General features: G+C 38.1%; 1 protein-coding gene across 1 annotated transcript in view; it reads left to right on the forward strand.

The window, feature by feature from the left end:
* Positions 1–22,441, forward strand: part of thsd7bb (thrombospondin, type I, domain containing 7Bb) — a 96,223-nt gene that overhangs the window by 17,896 nt on the left and 55,886 nt on the right. The window contains exon 2 of the mRNA XM_053513904.1: positions 6,915–7,068. Within this exon, the coding sequence (XP_053369879.1) occupies positions 6,942–7,068 (127 nt within the window). The 5' untranslated portion in view covers positions 6,915–6,941. The remainder of the gene's footprint in view (positions 1–6,914; positions 7,069–22,441) is intronic.

Raw genomic sequence — 22,441 nt, forward strand, 5'->3', positions numbered from 1 at the left:
ATCGAACCCAGACCCTGGAGGTGCATGGCAACAGTGCTCACCACTACGTCACCGTGCCACCCATTTAAAAAACCTGCTATTGTTTTTACAATCAGATGACCAATCAGATCGAAGAATATATCAGCACCATAGAGTAAACACAGATTTTAAGTCTAATAGCATGGCCTTTTTTATGTACTGTAGTATGCAAGCATACTGTATAATTGGGTGAAATATCCTGTGCTGGTCAGACTGCTTCAGTGTATCCCATTAAAAAAAAAAAAAAAAGTCAGTGGATATTCATTTCTCTGCTCTGCCCTTTCCTAACAACCCACAAGACATTTATTTTGAGGCTTTCTGTAATGAAAAGAAGGTGTCCCCTAAATTGGTCAAACAAACTGTTTAATCAAACTTTCTGACAGATACTTCCTCTTTTTTTAAAAAAAATCAATGTAATTAAAAAAAGATTGATAGTTTTAATCAGGCAACAGTTTGGAGAGCCCGGTCCCTCTTTTGTGCGTGTGTCTGTGAATGGGTCCGTGTCTGAAATGATTAGCTTTGTAATTACTCAGGCTTGGCCAGGAATCTTGTGAACCTAGAGTGTCTAGGCCAATGCTAAGTGTCAATCTTCAGCCTTTTAGTGAGACACAGGCAGACAGAAATAAAGCTGAAGGATGGGGAGCTGAAGAGGGCTATTACTGGCCTCTGTGTGTCCCACATGGAGGACTTAATAACTTCTGTAATTATTCTCTACTTATGAACACCACACACACTCAGAAATGAATATTGTCCTCAAACATTAGAGGATGGAGTGGTGGAACTTTAGTTTCCCTCACAGAAAGGATTAAACCCTTCACATGTGACCTGTTATATGCTGGTCAGCCATGACATCAAAAGCACTGATAGGTGAAGTATTTTGTTTATGTGAGCCTTTCAAGTGATTCATGGTCACTATACAAAATACAGACTATCAATAAATAGCAATAAACAGTAAATACAGTAATTAATAATAACAATAATAACAGTGAACCTATCATTGCATAAAAGAACATACAAGACTGACACAGGGCGGCCCATTGGTTTAGTGTTTAGCACTGTCAACTTGCACCTTCAGGGTTTGGGTTCGATTCCCACCTTGGGTCACCTTGGGTGGGTTTCAACTGGGTACTCTGGTTTCCCTCCCACAGTCCAAAGACATGCAGATTAGCCAAATTGGCGATCCCAAATTGCCTGTTTGAATGTGAGTGTGTGTATGGATTGGCATCCTGTCCAAGGTGTTCCACGCCTCATGCCCGTGAAGTCTCCTGGGATAGGCTCCAGGCCCCTTACAATTCTGTATACAGGATAAAGCAGTATAGACGATACGCTATAGAGCGTGTGAAAGTGAGTGAGATTGGAATAGAGCCTGCCCCATAAACAATTCTGAATTAGTGAGTCTTGAGATGCAGTTTAAAAAGGGCTGGAGAACGAGTTATGAAAGATATGGTAGAACAAGGTTATGGAGGGCTTTGGAATTTTTAAAAATCAATACAAATTTTGATAAGGAGCCAGTGGAGTTGTTGAAGGGAATGTGTTGCATAAGGCAATCTTAGTTATGATGCAAGCAACAGAATGCCAAATCGGTTGAAAGGTATGGAGGAGGTGAGAGATGGGCAGAGATGAGCACTATCATGGAAATAAAGGTAACCAGAACGGGTAACACAGCTAACATGAGATACCTGAGGAGAGGGAGAAACTGAGGAACAATCAATAGAGTGAGAATAACTGAATCAGATGTTTGAACGAGTAGATTTTGAACATATACAGTGAGGGTAGCCTTTGGCTTTGAACTAATAAAAACTGGAGAAAACCCAAAATTGTATTTCAAGTGAGCAGCTGGTAAGACCAGATGAATGAGAAGCACTTGAAGGGAAGCGAAGGCCTGATACATCCCATAAAAATGACTTTATAAACTATGTCAAAGATGAAACCCAAACTGAAATTATGCAAACATACAGTAGGGTGAGCAGGAATTTGTGCGGCAAATGATTTTTAAATAATTTTGAAGATGAATTTGAGATTTCAGTTTGAGCAGAAACTACTGAGATTATTAGGGATGGTGTTGGTTTTTTTTAAAGATTGGACTTATTGCAGCTGTATGAAAAGATGACAAAGATAAAAGAGAAGTATTATGAGGTATAAAGGATGAGGCTGAGGGCACACAGGCTTTTATCAGGTGTAATAGTTGATAGAAACAACCTGTGTATGATTAAAAATTTATGAATACATTTAAAGATTTTAGATTTAGTAGAAAAAGTCAAAGAAAGACATAAAAAAGTCATAAAAAGTTAAAATGTCTTGTGAGAGTATTATTTGAGATTATTGACATGAATATTAAAATTAATCAGCTAAATAATATTAAGGGATAAAGGACACTAAAACTATTTGGAGGTTTGGGAGTTTACACCACGGGGTCACCACTGGTGCACTGGAGGTGTCCTTGGGCAATTCCATTAACCCTATGCTTCCTACAACACAGCACACTCAGTACTGGTACAACAGTGTTGGACAATATTAATGGATTATCTCATCATTTCTTTACAATAGCTCGTTTTTGGTCACTTTAATGTATATAAAGTCAGGCCCATAAATTTTGGAACAAAGGTTTTTAGGCTGTTCAGGGTGTACCATGTCTCATGTCCTAAGTCTCTTGTCTCTAGAGTTTTAGCTTGTTGTGTCCGCTGCACCTTGATACACCTTACCGGTCCGGGCCCGATCGACCAGGAGAGACAAACACACACGCAGGCATGATGTCTGAAGATCTCTGTTTATTCTCAGCAATGAGAGCACATTTAAACGGTGCTACGTCCCTAACATCAAAAGAACCAGTCATTAACATGTCAGTCATAGAGAGACCCGGAGACAGACAGGAGGGGGGGAATACAGTACATTTGCATTCTCCTGATTAAAGAAAAGGGTTCTAAGCAAGAGCTATTTGGATGTATCCTCGTCTGGGTGCAGAAGATAGAATGTGTTAACCCCATAAGGCATAAGAAAACACAGTGAGGGCACAGGAATCTTCTTATTAGATTATAACGTCTTACAATATTATAAAACCTTACAATACTTTAATAAAACGACTGCCTGAAGTCTGGGACCTATGGACATGGCCAAAGGCTGAGTTTCCTCCCTCAAGATGCTTTGCCTGGCCTTTATTGCAACTGCAGTTGTTGCTTGTTTGTGGGTGTTTCTGTCTTTAATCTTGTCTTCAGTAAGTGAAAAGCATGCATAAGCATTAAAAGACTGAATTGGCCAGTGAGGAATATCCAATATCTTTGCCTTGGATAGCTTTCACTCTATGCTTTGGGCCATTATCCATCTGCAGTAAGAAGCGATGTTCTATCAGTTTTGCAGCGTTTGGCTGAATCTGAGCAAGAAGAAAAAAAAACAGATCTATACAATTCAGAATGCTTCTGTTATCAGCAGTCAGCTTATCAATAAACACAAGGGATCCAGTTCCATTGGCAGCCATACATGCTTATGCCATAACACTGCATCCACCATATTTGACAGATGATGTGCAGCTTAAAGTTGATTTTGATTTAATCTGGCCTATCTGTCCTTGAACCTTACCAGTGGTTTGCAACTTGTTGTGTTGCCTCTGTATTTACACAATAACGCCATCTCCTTACTGCAGACTTTGAAAATGTCATGCCTACTTCCTCAAGTGTATTTTTCATTTGAGTACATGTTGCCAAAGTGATCTTCTTCACCATGGGTAAGATTCTATTGTCTTCCACTTTAGAAGTCTTCTGTAGTCTTCCACACCTTTTGGTGATGATGTGGTCTGCAGTTTCAAATTCAATGTAGTTGTATACAGATGCCAAATACCACTTTGTTCTAAAAAGTATGGCCCAGATCTTGCAGTTGATGCGTTGGAATTCTGACTAAAGGGCCTTTCTATTGGTGGTTAGATGACTGGGTCGGAGCAACTCTAAAATATGGTGTGGGTGGGGGGGGTTTAGGCACCCAAAAGTCTCTGATACCTTTGGGGAGCAAAGACAAGCCTGGCTGGTCCAATCCTACAAAAGAGCTGATGTAGCACACATCGCTAAAAAAGTTCATGTTGGCTTTGAACGAAAGATGTTCGAACAGTATCTGCAAAGTAGATTATTGCATATGGAGCTGTGTACTGTAGCTACAGACCAGCCCGAGTGCCATGCTGACCCCTGTTCACTAACACTGGTTACCTGAGCATCGGTACTGCTACATGAAGTAATAAAAAAAGACGGCCCGGGCTGATGAATCACATTTTCAGTGACTTTTTGACACAAATCTATGCATGAATGATGGATACCCATGACTAAGGAGTTCAAGGTGTAAAAATACACAGAAATTCCCCAGATCTCGCTTTGATCAAGTGTCTGTAGGATGTGCTAGACAAACGAATTTGGTTCACAGAGGCCACACTTGACAATTTATACTGTAGGACTTAAAGCAGCATAAATGTGACCTAAAGTATAGAGTATTAGGCAGGTGGTATTGATGTTATGTAACTAAAGTAGGTTTTAGTGTGTGGTACACCACAAGAGAAACCGAGAGAGAGAGAGAGAGAGAGAGAGAGAGAGAGAGAGAGAGAAAGCAAAACACCATTGCAAAGATTAATTAATTGGATGTGTCTGATAGGATTCAGACACACTTGAAAGCGTTGCAGACCTAAATACTCAGTCTGATGATTTTCAGACTAATTTACAGAGTGTCTGGTTTCCCGGGGTTCCTTAAATCAAGGAAAAGTGCAAGTTGAAGAAATCTGACATATACAATAGCGACTAACTTCGCAAATTAGTTACTATAGTGTCCAATAGATTTGTGTACACAATATTAAGATTTAGTAGTCTTCCCCCCCCCTCACCCAGCACACGTCTTCACCGTTCTGTTATCTAGCTTGTGCTTAATCAACCATCTACCATTATTCTTGTGTACATAATTACTTTACAGAACAAACTTATACAGGAAGTCTTTTCTGCCAACAGCAATTAGACTTTACAATAACTCTCTCTCTCTCTCTCTCTCTCTCTCTCTCTCTGTCTAATATATATATATATATAGTAAGTGTGCATGCATTATATGGCTGAATATTTTCCCCTCATAATATATAACCTGACTTTTCTCACTCTCTTAATAAATGTTACAGTGTATTAGTTTTTGTTATTGTTTTCGTTTGTTTGTTTATTTTTATTTGCTTTGAAATGCTAATATGCATTGAAAGTCACACAGAGGAAAATTCACTATTGATTTTTTGTAGCCATGAATGGTTGATTCGATGTGTGCTACTGAAATTTGACCTGACACATACATATTTCTCATTTTATATGAGAATCAGGTTAACTAGAGAGCTGCAGGCTTAGACAACTCATGTTTACAAGACTACATAGCACAAAAAAAAAAACAAGTCCTTTTTTCTATTGGTTTTGGCACGGCTTGTCTGCTTCTCGTCTAATACTTTTTTTTTTTTTTTAAAGGACATCGGCTTAACGAGCAGTGTACTTTATGTACACTTTGGTCTGCACGGTGGTCCAGTCGACAAGAGAAAACTGGAACCTTATAATGAAATGGCAGCATGTTATCTCTTTCTGTCTTACAGGTTTCGCATGGTGTGAATCTGAGTCATGCATTTTTGGCTGAGTGAATTCAGCGTGCCGCTCTGCTCTTGCCGAGTTTCCTATTCAATTCTTAAATATCACCTCTCCAACCGAGAGAGCCTTTTCTGTAGCTGGCCCAAGCAAGAGCCAGGAGACTGCAGGCACATTATTTTTCTCCTGAAAACGTGCCTGTATGTGTCTCATCCTCAATGAATCACTATGTGTCTGACAGAGTTGGATTTTGTTTGCGCATTGCACTTTTGGCTTTTTGAGAAGGTTTCTGCTTTTGTTCGCTGCTTTGTTTTCTTCGCATAAACTCTTTTTAACTAGGATATTACAAATTATTTTAGCCCACTCATCTTTGCATCTCGCTTATTATAGGATTACACAATTCGGAAGACGTCTTGGTTAAATATAACCCAAAGACAAGCTTTTTTTTCCTTTATTATTGGGTTTATTGGGTTCAGTTTATTGCATTAGCCATTCATTTCCACTTCGAGTATATAACGCATCTGTTGTTGTTTTCATGCAGTATATATTGAGGGCACTGCAGGGTGGTACTTAAAGGAAGAAAATAGAGTGTAGAGTGGATATTATTACACAGTGATAGAAAACAGAAGTCACTTGCGCTATTAGAGTTCCTCGCTCAAGGATATCGGTTTTGACTCCATGGTTAATTACCAGGTTAAATAAAGTACTTTGCAAAAGTTTTGAGTCATCCCTCACTTTTTCATATTTTGAGTCAAACTTTCTTGTATTTTTAATGGCGTCTTAAGAAATAGGCCTTTACGTTCCTGAAGGACTTTTTTAACTCTCGTTTTTGAAAAGTCTCTTATTTATAGTTCGGTCCCTGTACCTGACCAGTTTTTAGTTTGTGACCTATGAACCATTTAGGCATAATACCATCTAATTTAACGCATGAACCAGTGAAAAACAGGCGCAGATAACAGATGATCAGGCCGGTGATTAGTGTACTGCTGATGCTGAATGCTGAGTGGTTGGAACGGACGAGTGGGGAAATGAGGTCGCTGCTGAGGTCGCTACATAAACAAAACTTTTTTAAATTGTATCTTCGGGGACTATGCAGCCTGTTGCAGTGAAACATTTGTTCCCATTTCTTTAATTTAATCTACATTATTAAGTTTGAATTTATTTATTCTAAAGAAATATTCGCTTTTTAGCAGTACTGTACAGTATAAATGTTAAAAGAAAAGAAACTACCGAGATGTGCTTCGCTCTAGTCCTCAAGGACTGTAATTAATGACTGCTGATCTAAAATCTCAATGCTGCATGTCCTTTTCTTCTTCTTTTCAGGTGTAAGGACACAGAGAGTAAGGGAGGATGTGGTCTCTAAAGCATGGCCTCGTCTTTTTTTCATTCATCCAGAAATATCTGCTCTGCCTTTCCCTAATTGCCCCTTCAGCGAGTACGGATGTTCCAAAGAAGAGTCCATTCTCATGGAAAACAGGTGCGGCTTCATTTTTTTTTCTCTGTCTGCCTGTGTATTTCTTTCTTTCTTTCTTTTTTTTATTGTAGAAACCGCAGACGAGGTGAGACATGTCGAGTGCTTTGAATTGAATGCTTAATTCAGCTCTCAATTCTAAGGACTGGAGATATTTCTGGATTTTGGTTAATAAAGCGCTTAAGTGCACGAATTCAGACTTTAAAAAATCGGGTATAATGGTTATGGTTTTGGAACCTTGCCATTTTAGTGCCAGGATTTTTTTCATCCTCAACGTTGAAAATCGAAAGAAAAAATGACAGTTTTCAGGGGAGTCCATCTGTTTGGGTTTTGAGACAGGAACCGCGAGTATGTTCCAGACTAACCAGAAAAACAACAGATTCCAAAATAACAAGTCTGTTGAATCTGGAACATTTTCGAACAAATAATCTAGCCTTTGTTGTGTCCATGATATAACAAAGAAGGTATACAGCAAGAAGGGGAAATCAGTTAATGTCGACTTTAGTGCATTACAGCTAAACTTAAGCATCCTGTATAGCTTTGGTAGTCAAAACTGTCTGCTTTCTGCTTCCATTTGCAATAGTCTAGAATTTTTTTTTTTTATTATTATTTTGTTGTGACACGGTGGCGTAGTGGTTAGCACTCTCACTTTGCCCCTCCATGTCCTGGGTCCGATTCCCACCTCTGGTCTGTGTGTATTCAGTTTGCATGTTCCCCATGTGCTCGGTTGGTTTCATCAGGGTGCTCCAGTTTAGGCTAATTAGCGTTGTGTGTGAATGAGAGTCCATTTATTCCATTATCCCATGGTCATGTAGTCAACATCGGTCCAACATCACCTCAGAAACAACATTAATACCAACTGTGGTCCAACGTCTGCAATGTTGCCAAAAGAACACTGCCAAAAAATTCCTGCTCACTTTTTCTTTTTCTAATGTGTGGAATTTTATAAATATTGCATGTAGTTAGTGAGCATTAGAGCTGTAGTATGAAACTTTAAAGCCGAAAAAATATCTGGGGGAAAATTCTGATATTTTATTTATATATACCTACTTTACATTATTTCTCCTCTGGTGTGTTTGATACAACCTGCTAGAGGTAGGATTTGCTTAAAACAATGGATTAGGAATGATAGGTCACAGTTCTAAACAAAAATCTGAATGCTTAGCTTAAGCTTGCAGTACATTACCTAAACTTTTACATGTACATGAATTAAACACTGAGTGTTTAAGATAGCTGTAGAAAACTAGTTGTCACATTAGGGCCACAGAGACACAGTACCTGTTTATCCCTGGGAATCATGAATACATCATACAGTACGCGCCCTTTGTGGTACAGTACATTTTTTTTTTTTTATATTTGGCTAAATATGAAGTTCAAAATGAACATGGCATAAAATACAGCAACAATTATTTTATTACATTCACAATCTAAACATATCAAACAGTATTGTCATGTGTAAACGTCAGTGCCTCCTCTTTCAATTATATGTGTTTATGTGCAAAAACATAATAAAAATCATCAGTCTGAATATTAGGAAAATATAATCTCAGACAAACAACATGTAACTTTTTTCACTGTGCCATTATTGAATAAACAGAAATAAAATCAAAGAGAAAAAAATATGACATGCAAGCAACACTAAATACCCCCCCCCCCCCACGATTTAGTACCTTTAGCAGCTGTAACTTGAGGTTGAAATCGTTCCCTGTATGACTTTATCAGTCTTTCAAATCGTTTTGGTCCATTCTTCTTTACCACATTTCTTCAGTTCATTGAGGTTTTTGGACATTTGCTTATGCACTGCTCTGTTAAGGTCCCACCACAGCATTTCAGTTGGGTTGGGGTCTGGACATTGACTAGGCCATTCCAAAACCTTGATTTGTGTATTTTTTAGATATTCTGATATAGATTTGCTGTTGTGCTTCAGATCAATGTCCTGTTGAATGACCCAATTTTGACCAAGCTGTTGGACAGATGTCCTCACATTTGCCTCTGGAATACAGTGGACGTTATGGTTCCTTATATGAAAGGAGTGGACAACGCAGGGCCTTCCCCTGGAAGATACCATTTTATATAAGGGTGGAGTGTGGAAAAACCAAGTCTGATTGGTCTCACCTGGTAAAAAGCTTAAATATGTGAGTTTGTCTTTGCCTCCGATTAGGAACACCGGTCAGTAAGCAAATCAAGATAGCAATTACAGTTCTATTCCTTTGATTAATTTTCAAACCTGACAATTTTTGTGCTCATTTTGAACTTGCAACTGAATGCCTGACCAGATGGTGATGTATGCATATAAAAAGTGTAGACATGCTCATGTGTTCTCTATGGTACATAAGGAAATGTTAATAGCAAATAAGTACAAAGAGGTATTGATGCTTGTCATCACAGCTCCTGGATCAGGGGAAATCTATGACACTTTTAGAATCACAGTTAGCCTGTCAGTCCATCTGTGCATGTAATGTGAGACGAGTGCCCAGACCTTACAGTCCAGCTGGAGCTCCGGTGCACCATGGAAACTAGCGCATGTCTTTCAAGAAGGGGAACTGGGAAAATACAAACCGTTCTTGGCCAATTAGTATTGTTTGCTTGAGTTTCAGCGGAACATGGTTTTACTGTCTCACAGGGGCATCTTGGAAGGTTTAGTGGCTACAAAAGATGTTCTGCTTCTATTCTTGAGGAACTCCCACAATGATATTCATTTAAAAAATAAATTGTATAAATTTATGTAACTTCTAAAAGTGAAGTGGAGGGAGGGGAGAATTCATTCATGCCCAATTTTAAAAAAATGTAAATTTTTGCCTGTAAAATGTAAATTTTACGAAAAATAAGTTGATAGTTGAGCGACATGGTGGCTCATTGTTTAGCACTGTCGCCTTGAAACTCCAGGGTCTGGGTTTGATTCCCATCCAGGTTTGATTCCTGCCTCTGTGTGCATGGAGTTTGCATGTTCTCCCTGTGCTTGGTGGGTTTCCTCCAGCTACTCCGGTTTTCTTCCACAGTCTAAAGACATGCAGGTTAGGCTAGTAGTGTGAGTGTGTGTACAGTATGTGTGTGTACCTTGCAAAGGATTGGCACCCCATCCAGAAATAGGCTCCTGGGATAGGCTCCAGGCCCCCCGCGACTCTGTATACAGGATAAAGCAGTATAGATGATGAATGATGGAGTGAGTGGTTAATATGGTTGATACAAACCTTATCTTCCTGATCCTTTAACAGAATGAAGGCATTTTAATCCTAAATATTGATTTAAAGCACTGTAATTTTATACCTGATTTAATGTGATGGGTCACAAGTAAGTGAAATACACTGGCACAAATCTGACATGCACTCATACAAATAAGGCAAAAATAATGTACCCAAAAGAGGCATGCACTAAAATCAGGTGGGGGGCTCTAGTGTCACTCTTACAGCTCTAGTGTCCTTATTTTAATGTCAAACTCAGGTGACTATTTGCGTGGAGTTTCTGCATGTTCTTTCCATATCCAGTAATCCAGAAGGTAAGAGATATGACAGTAGTCATGGTTAAGAACCGTCCAAAACATTATTAAAACCTGGAGGGATAGTGCTGAACTTTCAAATTTATGAAAGAAACATGGTCAGAGACCCAATGGAGATCATTTAAATACTCAGGAAAGGTATATCATTAAAAATCAACCTTAGGTTTATCAGAATAAAGTCTTCAATTTGCTTGAAAGCATAAAGATTGGACTTTGGACTGATGGACACATTAAGACAAGAAGAGTAGCGCCCTTCATGAATAATGCCCACTGTACAAGCCTTTGGAGGAAGTGTTATGACCTGGGGTTGCTTCAGTTAGTCAGGTCTAGACTCAGCAACGTTATGTGGCAATAAAATGAAGTCAGATGATGACCTGAACGTACTGAATGACCAGGTTATTACATTTATGGATTTTTTCCTTCCTGATGGCACAGGGCATCCTTCAGGTGTTTTTTGTGAAATAATTGCTCTTGAAGTATGTGAAATCCTTTTCAAACATGAATTGGTCTCACATCGTGCACCATAATCAGAACTAAAGGTGGTCAAACTAAAATTTAAATCTTAAAGCAGTGTATAATCACAAGACCATAATATGGGTCTGCTTCTCTGCAACTAATACCGGGGCATTACACCTTTTATAATGAAGAGATGTTCTAGGAAAACTACTGTAAGTTTTAAAGTCCAAAAAACTGCATTAATGCTGGATGTTTTTTTTTACAAGATTATAACCCCAAATATAGAGCCAAAATGACTTAAGAATGTCTTGCATGGTACAGCCTAATTCCTAACATCTCCTTAATCACTGAATTTGCAAGTCCATTGGGTGAATTGAAGTGGGTTTGCCAAGAGGAATGAATGGACCAAAATTGACTTAAAACATTGCAAACGTAACTAACTCTTAGCCTGCATGTCTAAATCTGCGATTGGCAACAATGGCTTTGCAGAAATACTTATATTGGACAACTGTGGTGTCAGTTCTGTTTACTTTTGTTAATACCGCCCTTTTTATATTTGCCAAAGATATTCCTGTAGAATGGCCTTTGAAAACACATTAGATATATTTTAAAGGTAAACACATAGAGTCAGAGTTGCTAGAGTAACGCGTTACTGTAATCTACTTACTTTTCCTGATAAGGCAGTAATGCATTTTAAATGCATGTTATTTGTTTACAGTTATCAATGTCAATAACATAACGTTACTAGCTTTACCAAGTAGTGTTAAAAAATTTGCATTTAAAAATCACGTTTTACCCGGCAGCACTAGTAACGAGCATGCACTTTCGTTTTTTACATTTGATGTAGTAACAGGTTGGCTCTTTTTGAATGGGCGGCACAACAAGGTTTAGACTCAGGGAAAGGGGTAATTTTATTTAGTAAAAACGGGGAAGGAGAAGGGTTAAGGAGTAAGGAAGGGAAAAAAAGAGAAGGATTTTTAACGCAGAGAAAGCCTGAGATACATTTACATCAGGGGTGTCCAAATCCAGTCCTTGAGGGCCAGTGTCTAATACAGTTTGGTGATTCTTCTTCTTAAACACAGCTGATTAAACTAATCTGTCAATTACTAGGTTCAATGGGTGTGTTTAGGTGTTGGTGAATTACAAACTGTGCTGGTCACTGGCCCTCCAGGACTGGATTTGGAGACCCCTGATTTACATTAATTATCGCCAGCCGGCCCAACCTGGCGTACTTGCCCCTTCCCGCACCTGCACATAAGGGTACGTCTACGCAGGAAGCCTACGGAGTGAGCAAGGAGTGACAACAGGTTGAGGCGCACACCCATCACAGGCGCATGCCATGACAGATGTTTTTAAATTATTTGAAAGTAACGTAATTAGCAATCTGAATCCTTTTTACATGTAATAATCAATAATGTAATCAAATTTCAAGCAGTAATTAGTATTTTGTAGTAGATAATTTTTTTTGCGTAACTTACCCAACACTGCATAGGGTCACTGGAAGTATAGACCTTTTGAAGCTGACATCATAACATCGCTCTGCTGTAATCCCGCCCACCTTTGGTTGGCAAAGGCGACATTACTTATCAGATGCCTGTGCCAAATTCCACATAGAATACCAGTCACACTAGTCTATTTAGCAAGAACACACAATTGAAAACATTATGCCATCCTAAATAACACTTTGTCTCCCTAGTAACGGCCTCTGAACCATCCAGGTTGTTCTTTTCACTTGAGCTACAGTGCTAACTAGCTTCTAACATAAGGCTGAATCACAAATCCCTTTTTTATACACTGAACATGGTCACTACTTTACATGTGGAACAAGGGCTTATATACACCCTACATAGCACACTAGTCTTCCATCTTATTCCATTTAAGATTTCAACCTAGGACAAATAGCTGGCTAATAATTAGAGAGCTTGAAATGTCAGTGTAAGTTAGCATTACCCGCACACCACTTTGTAAAAGGTGTAAAATAGTGTGTAAAAAACGTGTAAAACAGAGCATATTCCATAGCATTGTCTCATTTGCAACATAAGCACTGAGTGAGTTTATGCTAATGCTAGCAAATACAAGCAGAATCACATATTTGTTTATCATTTAAGGTAATTATGTTATGATAACAAATCAAACATTTGCAAATTAATATCTTTATTACCTTCTTCATCCATTTTCAGATTTCTCTTTTGGATAAGTTACGAAGTTCACCACAAGATATTGCATATAATAATAATCAGCAGAAAAGATGCTAACAATTGCTAGCTTGCTCTTTAAATTGTGTGACAAATCATCAGGTAATCAAAATAGATAATCATAATGAAAATACTTAGTAGCCTAATGTTAGCTAACGGCGCTTCTGCCGTTCACTGTCGTGACTGACGTCATGGTAGTCACGTGTCTGCAAAATATCAATGTCAAAAAACAAAACAAAAAGTGTTTGAATACTTCTTACTCCTGACCACACATGGCTAACTAGTGGTAAAATTAAGTGAAATAAAAGGCAAGGAAGAAAAGGAAGCATGCAAATGAAGGCAAAATTTCACTAGGTTTGTTTTTGCCACTCAAGAGACCCTTCACTCTGGCTGATGTAATTAACAGGACATTGTAAATGGCCTTCTCTTTCAAACCCAAATAAAGCTGGATTTTTGGACAGGAGCTCAAGCTATTACAGAATTACTACAGCAGGAAAAGAACAACACCACTGGTAATTAATCTGCATGTAAAAGAAAAACGAATTATATGCATTTATAATTAGTCGAAATTGTGAACCAAGCAAACACTGACAAAAGAGAAAAGAGCAACATCAATTAGGAATGTATTCATCTTAAAAGCCTAGGTCTGATTGACAGCTCTGTTTTTGTGGTCAGTCAAGAAAAAAAAAATAGATGCAGCATTATTCCACATTCCGCATTATTCGCCATGTCCCGCGTGTCTTTGTGCATGTACGTTTCGTTACCAGGCAAACAGCCCCTCTGCTAATAAGACATCTCTATCGTCATGACAATTTCAATGTTGCAGAGATTACCTGTCTCATTTGACATGAAAGACCAAGTGGAAGGACCCGCTGAAAGCACAGTGGTACTGCCGAGTTTTACATTTTATTCCAGTCTTAACTTCCTTTTGACCTTTTCCTTCCACTACTTTTTTTCTGCCTTTTTTTGCCTGTAATTTGTAAGTGACATAGAGCATGAAGGAGAAAGACAGAATGAAAGGGGCGGAAAGGGAAAAAAAAACAAGTGAGTGACAATCAAATGAGACACGATAAAACCTGCGCATAGCACAGTGCAATTATTCCTATCTGTATTTTGTTTTCCTTTTTGCTTTATTAATTAAGTTTATCCACACCCTTTAATTTGTTTAGTTCATTAACTATTGCAATAGGGATAAGAAGTAATCAGTGCCACAACCCAACATACACACCCCCACATGAACACATAGCTGTAAGGTATACACACACATTGCTTTCCTTGTAACCAACTTCCATACCATTAATAATGCAATGCTTCACCTACATCTATACATCTATATCCAAATGTCATCACAAGGTCAAAACAACCTAAACCATGTAGGCGGTGGACAAACTTTATTTACCCTAATTTTCCCTATTTTTCGCTTATTCCCCTTATATCAGCTAACCTCCAGTGTTCCAGGATTAAAAGGAAAGCTAGTGCAGCATGTAGGGTGTACAATTGTCCCACTTGTCCCACAAATCAAGTAGTGCCCTTGATCAGATGTTATAAAGGGATTTGGGATTGAGCCTTTGGCCTTTTTTGTATTGGTTAAATTTGTGGTTGTTAATTCTGCGAGTCATTGAAGGATATGTTTTGGTAGAACAAAAGAATTTGTTAAATAAACAAATAAATAATATGTTGATGTTAGAAATAAATGTTTTTTTTTGTGAAACTGTTATATAAAAGCAATATTACACACAAAGTTGTGCTGTTATGCAGAATATCATCACAACCCTGATGCTTGAGAGTGCAACAAAGCTGTGCTGATATTCATCACATAACATAACTACGATGCTTACATCCATATCTACATTGTCAATGTTTAAGCATTAATTTTAGTTCTACCTAAAAGTAAAATTGATCAGATATTGATCAAAGGATACTAAACTAAATCATATTGCAGCAATAGTTTTACCTGAATAAAGGTTATACCTGTATTTTTTTTTTGGTTTGGCTATTTTACAAAATCATACTGTACACACACACACACACACACATACACACATACTCTCTCACGCTCTCTCTCTCTGGGTTTTAAGTTTGGTAATGTAGTATTTACTCCCTAAATTGGTCTTGAAATTGGAATATTTAATGCACAGACAGAGCAAAGTTCCCTTAAATTAGTGCTGTTTCTTCCCGTCTGGTTTTGTGTTATAAAAGATTTGAGAACTGAAATGAGCTTGAGATTGAAATGCTTTGCACCACATCAAATTTGTCATTACGGTTGCTGGAAATCTGTCCGTTGCAAAGTTAAAGATCGATTCTAATGTCGCACACCTGTTACAGCTAATTACAAGAGTCAGACATTACTGGCAGAAGGGTTTGATTTTAACTGGAATAAATCACTGCCAAGACTTTCAGAAGCAGGTGTGGACACCAAATCTACATGTTTTCCATGTGTTCAAAAATGGCACGTTATAGTATACACGACTCGTACTTAACTCAGACCAAAAGAAGTGTCATATATGAATATCTCCATGATAGATGGTTATGCTACAACTGATATTGGGATTTATTAAATGTAGTTAAGAAGCTCTTTATTTCTTAACTGATTGTGAAAAATTAATAATACGGTTATTATTGGTCAAACCGGGACTTATGCTGAAAATTCTCATGAATAAAGCCCTAAAACCAGTTGACATTTTAAGCACGGTGAAGTACGGTGATGAGACTCTTAGCCAATCTGAAACATTTGAATGGTGCGAAGGCCAATCGTCTGTTAAAGATGATCCCGGCCCAGATGATGAAAAACCTTTTAAAGAAAACTTTCTACCTTGATGGTATCCAAGCACTAGTGAAAGTGCATTATTGTAGCAGGGGATTATATAAAGAAATAAAGAGAGTTTTTACTTTCAAAACTGTAAAAAAAAAAAGTCCTTTACCTGAATGCTCCTGGTAAATATAGAGTAGGACATGTTCGTTTTATTCCAGTTGCCCAGTAACTGTATTTCCATTTAGCTTTTAAACCCAAATGAAAAATACTTGTGGCTTTCTTAGACACTTGGATAAAATGTTGTCTGTCATTTTCCTAATCTTTAACTGTGCAGTCTATTGCATTCCTATGTGGTCTTCTGCTGTCTTGCCCTATCCAGCATAAGATTTGATGGTTTTCTGTACACCATGGCTGTAAATAGTGGTCATTTAAGTTACTCTTGTCCTCCTGTCAGCTTGAGTCAGTCTGGCCATTCTCCCTGCTCTCACCCACATACCAACATGGCTTTTCTGCCAGTTTTCTTTATCCACTTGTGTAATACTTTTATGCCCAAAATCCTAGAGGATCAACAGTATCTGGCATACTCAAACCATCCCATCTGGCACCGAGACTCATGCCATGGACATAGTCAGTGAGACTGTGTTTCCCGTGTTTAGGGTGAACTAACTCATCCCAATACAAGGATAAAGCTTCAGTTAATCAATAGCATGCTGTCACATGATTGACTAGGGAAGTTAATCAAGCATTTATTTGTCACATACACTTGAAATTTTTTTTTTTTTGGCTTATTCCAACATAGCTGAGGTCAACCATGATGCAGCCCCTCTGGAGCAGATAGGGATAAAGGCCTTGCTCAAGGGCCCAACAGTGGCCCAACCTAGTGGAGCTGGGGCTTGAACCTCTGACCTGCCGATCAGTAACTTAGTGTCTTAACCCTCTGAACCACCTCCATAAAGTATACACCAGGATTCGCATTAAAGTAGCCCGTGTGTGTATATAATCTCTGATTCACACACACAATAGTCATATCATTGTGTTAGGACAAAAACGTGGGGATTCTACCACCTTCAAAGTAATTGTTCTCAGCCTGAATATCAAATGACAAGCACTACATAATGTATATTGTTATTTCAATAGTAATGTACTGTAATCTGTTAATGTACCAGTCAAAAGTTTGGACACAATACTGGATTTTTTTCCGATAAGACCAGAAAGGACCAATGAATTGGAATTTGTGTCCAAACTTTTGATTGGTAGCGTGTACCGGTTAAAAGTTTGGACACACCTTCTCCTTTAGAATTTTTTTCCTTTATATATATATTTTTTTCAAAGGCTACATTTTGCTTTGATGACAGCTTGGCACACTCTTGGCATTCTAGAGTCTCAAGTCAACTGGAACATATATATATATATATATATATATATATATATATATATATATATATATATATGTATTTATGTATGTATTGTGTGTGTGTGTGTGTGTGTGTGTGCGTGTGTGTGTGTGTGTGTAAAAATTACTATACTTCCATATAGTTAGTACAGACACACATACAGTATATATAATATACAGTATATGCTATATTGCCATTTCCATCAGTCTCTTAAGTGTATATCACTTTTGCCACTTGAGAGATCACATGCAGAAAATAGAGAGCGGTGGGAGAAAAAGAAGGAATTCGCAGCAGATTCTGCTTGCCCCTAGCAGGAAATACAATGCAGCTGAAGTAATTTTCCACAAATTATGTGAATCATATTGCATTTCTAAATAAAAGTGAAGATATATTAGCTGTCATGCATACTATTTGGAAATATAAAACCCAATAGCACAGAAAATTGTGTATTATTATAATTTCAAAATCTGTTATAACATTCCCTGTGTAAGATCATAACTCTCTCTTACACTCTCTCTCACTCTCTCTCTCTCTCTTTCTCTGTCTTTCTCTTTATGTATTATTTGGTACTTAGCTAAAGTCTTAAGCCACCCCTCATTTTTTCATATTAAATTCAATTTAATGATGCGAATTAAATAAAAAAATTAAAGCACATTTTTCTTCAACAGGCTGCAAAGTGACTGAATATAAAATGTAAACATTGGTCAATGGTGGTTATGTAACAACCTAAACAGCGACCTTCTTTCCCGCCTTGTCTGTTCCAACACAGGGTGCACAAGCACGTTTTTTATGCACCAAGTAGTGCACTTGATCAGGGGATATCAATTTTGGAATTTGCCTTGTATTAGAAGCTTGTTAGCAGTGAAACACAACAAAAATTGTTTAGATGCAAAATGGGAACAACATAGAAACGGTTAATAAGGAGGCAAAATATTCAATATGACATAACATTATCAGATGTGTTTTCTTGCTTAAAGTACTTGTGTGACTGTTTTTGTGGGGTTTGGTATCATGGTAGCTTAGTTGTTAGCATCATTGCCTTGCCTTGGTCTGTGCGCATGGAGTTTGCATGTTGTCTCCGTGCTTGGTGGGTTTCCTCGGGTACCTGTTTCCTCCCACAATCCGAAGACATGCAGGTTAGGTTTACTGGAGTTCCCAAATAGCCCGTGGTGTGGGAATGACAATCGAGCGTCAAGCTGGCAACCTGACCCCTTAAGTAACTGGCATAGCAATAATGAATATATATCCAGGGTGTGGAGTACCCTTTACCTGATGTGCTGGATGTTTCATGGATGGACCCTATCCCCTAATATCTTTTTTGTCATCCAAAGACATATGGATTTCAAAAAGGTCTGGGTAGGATAAAAGCTTGTCTATTCAAAAATAAAATGATGGACAGTTTGCAAAATTGCATCTAAGAAAACCATGAATACGTTGTTATCTGGAATAATACCCTTTTGACTGATGAGACAGAGCTAAAGATGTTTAGTCATTACTTACAGTACAGCATCACATTAAGTAAAAAATAAAAAAAAAACACAACATGAAAAAACACCAATTGTTAAGCACGAGGGTGAAGGGCAGGTGATTTGGATTGTTTGTTTTACAGCCACAGGAAACCATTTACAGTCATTGAGCTCGACTTTATATCAAAATATTCTTGAGAGTTTTAGGCCATCTAAGGAAGAAGAAAAATCAAGGTGTTAAAATATCCAAGTCATTGTTTAGGCATCAACTCCATTGATTTGCTGTAGGATGCTACTGTATGCCCTAGAGTCTGTGTCAGCCAGTAGCAGGTCAGGCACTGATGTCCGAAAAAAGGAGGTTCCTGGAGTGCATAGGTCTGTCCAACCCAAAGGTGTCCAGTGGACCTGGGCTCAGGGATCTGCGCAGGACACTCAGTTTCTTCCTCTCCAACCATGGCAAATAATGTTTTTGATGAGATTTGTGCACATTGTCACTGTCAAGACAGTTTTGTGCTTCCAACATTGTAGCAAATGCAGATATCAGTTTGAGGACCAGGTGATCACTAGTTACTGGTCGTAAAGTGTATGTTTCCACTAATTGTCTTTTATTTCACTGTACCGTATATTAATGGGGGTTGCACTGTACTGTAGATCATTCCACAGCCGTAGATCATGGTGTAATCTGGTTGCTCCAGGTGGCAGGGTGGATTAGTGGCCAGTGCTGTTGCCTCACATTTCCAGGGTTTGGGAAAAATCAACCTTTCTTTGGTCTATGGTAGTCATTGCATGGGAGGAACACAAAAACAACCCAAAAGCAAGACTTGAACCTCCAACCCTGGAAATAATTGGGTGGGTACAGTAAGTGTACTGTATGTCTGCCTGATAGGACCCCATCCACTGCATTCCCACCTTCTGCCCTAAGTTCCAAGGGATAGGTTCCTGGTCCCCAGTGATCCTAAACATGAGGGAATAGACAGTTGCCGTACCCCAGAGACAGAAATTTAAGCAACATTTATCTGACATCTAGTAAGCAAAAAGTCATGGGCAACATGGGTAGAATAGAATTATATAATACACTAGTGTAAGTACACATCGTTGAAGATGTTTTAGAAATAGGTAAATGGTTTAAGCTAAAATAAGCTGATCAGCTTTATTGTAAACAGTGATATTATTTCAGGTTAAAGCAAATCCAATTTTGTAAGTTTTAGTATCTTACACTTACTTTGTGGTAAGTTATACTGTACCTCTTTCTTTGTTAGGAAAATATATTCCCTGATCGGTAATCAGACATGTTTGATTTATTATATGAGTGTTTTATCTGGTAGTGGCGCTTCATATGACTGATTGTTGTTAGCACCACAGTTTCGGAAAATTTGAGACGAACTGCTTTTAAACTTCCCGCAGGAAGAAAAAAACATACATTGATCTGCCCATTCATCTTTGAAGATTCAGTTTTCAGTCTACTTTCTTTCTTTTTTTTTTTATTAAGCCATGGTATTTTGTGCTCTCTTTTGGGTTTCTTGAGGAGTTTTACATTTCTCTGTCTTCCACATACTCTATACACAGTGTCTATACACTGTAAACTATTGCTTTGATTTGCTCTGTTGAATGATGCGTATAGCCACGCACCCAGTTCAGGAGCAAAAGTGTTAAATACGAAAAACAGGATTAGATGCTGTGACATAATCTGGCACATGACTGCTCGTAATATTCTGATTTCACTTATGGTGAAGGTTTAACTTCCTAAGTACTGCCAAAGTTTCAATAAAATCTGTCCAGACAGTTTTGCGTGGTGCTGTGACAAAACCTGGCTGGACAGACATACAGATATACAAACATACATACAATTTATGCACAGAATTTTTTTCTGGGAGCTAATATCATTAGTAAACGGAGGGTAAAAATGAAAAAAAAGATCTATTGTTGTGCCTCGAAATGATGAATATCATTAATGTAAAAAGTTTCACCAGTGTTCGCTCGTGTGTTTTTTTTATTGTGGTCGGTTATTGTGGCCAGAGGAGTGGCCATGCTTTTCCCTTGCATATATCTAACAACCTGTACACGTGATGAGAATACGGAAAGAAAAATAGCTGTACAGTAGCCTTTCAACCCGACAAGATGATGTCAGTTACTGGACATTAACCTGCATTTTAATAGAAGTTACTGTATACAGTATGTTGCTCTTAACCCACTCACACACACACACACAGTCCAGGTCGATCTCATTTTTAAGACTCTAAACATACATTTTTGCTATATAAGTTAGACATCCTTTTTCACCTTCTCTCCACCGATGACAAGATAAAAGTATTCACATCTCATTTGCCAAAACCTGTGTGAGAAAAAGAGCCCTGAAATTGCTTCTATGACCATTACCATGTAATTATTCTGTCATTTGGTCTATTGTTACAACTGACAAGAGCTGACATCCTATTCTTCAAACAATCCTCATTGGTGTGTGTGTGCGTGTGTGTGTGTGTGTGTGTGTGTGTGCGCGGTTGGGTACAAGAGAGAATTCTAAAAAAAAATATCCAGGCAATTGTGACATGAAGAGACCTACTGTTTTTGTGAAAACTATAATTTGTTTTGTTGATTTTCTGCTTGCTTTGAGACTTCTCATCTGTCTCTTTGTTTTGTTATGTCATTTATATTCCACATGTACATTGAAACCGAGAGAAACCATTATTCTAATAGAGATAACTCAGGGGACTCTCATTATAAAAAAAACAGCTTTGCTGTGCTATAAATAAGGGCATTTATACTCGTCTAAAACACAGACATTAACCTGGAGTTAATTACATTTTAGGTTACATTTACCCTACAAGCATTATTGCATTTGTCAAACTTTTTTATTTTTATTGAAACTTTTAGACCTTGATGGTACTTTAAGTGACATACTGTACTATGTCTGCCTACTCACCTGCCCCATGAAATGAGTCACTAGGCAATATAAATTTCGCATGAATTAAATACATCAAAAACAACAACAAAAAAAATGTCAACCTGACAAAATTGATCTTAATGAAGGCAACAAATAAATGTTATGCTTCTTACATTTACTGTACGCATTCAGCAGACACTTTATTAAAAGCAACATACTGTACACTTTCATCTCATTATACATCAAAGCAATTGATGGTTAAGAGCCTTGTTCAAGGGCCCAATAGCAGCACCTTGGTGGTGATGGGGCTTGAACCTGGAACCTACTAATTACTAGTCTAACACCTTAACCACTATTTCCCTAAATTTCAGAAGGGTCAATTTATTGGGCTGCATCAAGCAAATAAAAACCATTTAAGGAGGTTTGAAATTACTTAAACCAGGGTAAGAACCCTTCAATTCATTACCAAAATCTGGATGAAGCTTCAGTGCTGCCAAGTTCCCACTGTTGGGCCCTGATCCAGTGGCACTGTATTGTGGCTGATACTGCACTCAGAGCCCCACCTTCCTAACAAGGATAAAACTTTCCCTATATGTGACAGATAAAGTCTGCTTCTTTTAAAGATTCCCAAACCCATCATACCGTTGTTCATATCAAGGCAATCTCAAGTGAATGAAGTCACTCATGCTGCTGGACTTCTATGTTATTTTGCCGTGCTGCCGACACTGGAATGGTGACT

This window comes from Clarias gariepinus, chromosome 15 (genome assembly GCF_024256425.1).
Source record: "Clarias gariepinus isolate MV-2021 ecotype Netherlands chromosome 15, CGAR_prim_01v2, whole genome shotgun sequence".
In the NCBI taxonomy this organism is placed as follows: Eukaryota; Metazoa; Chordata; class Actinopteri; order Siluriformes; family Clariidae; genus Clarias; species Clarias gariepinus.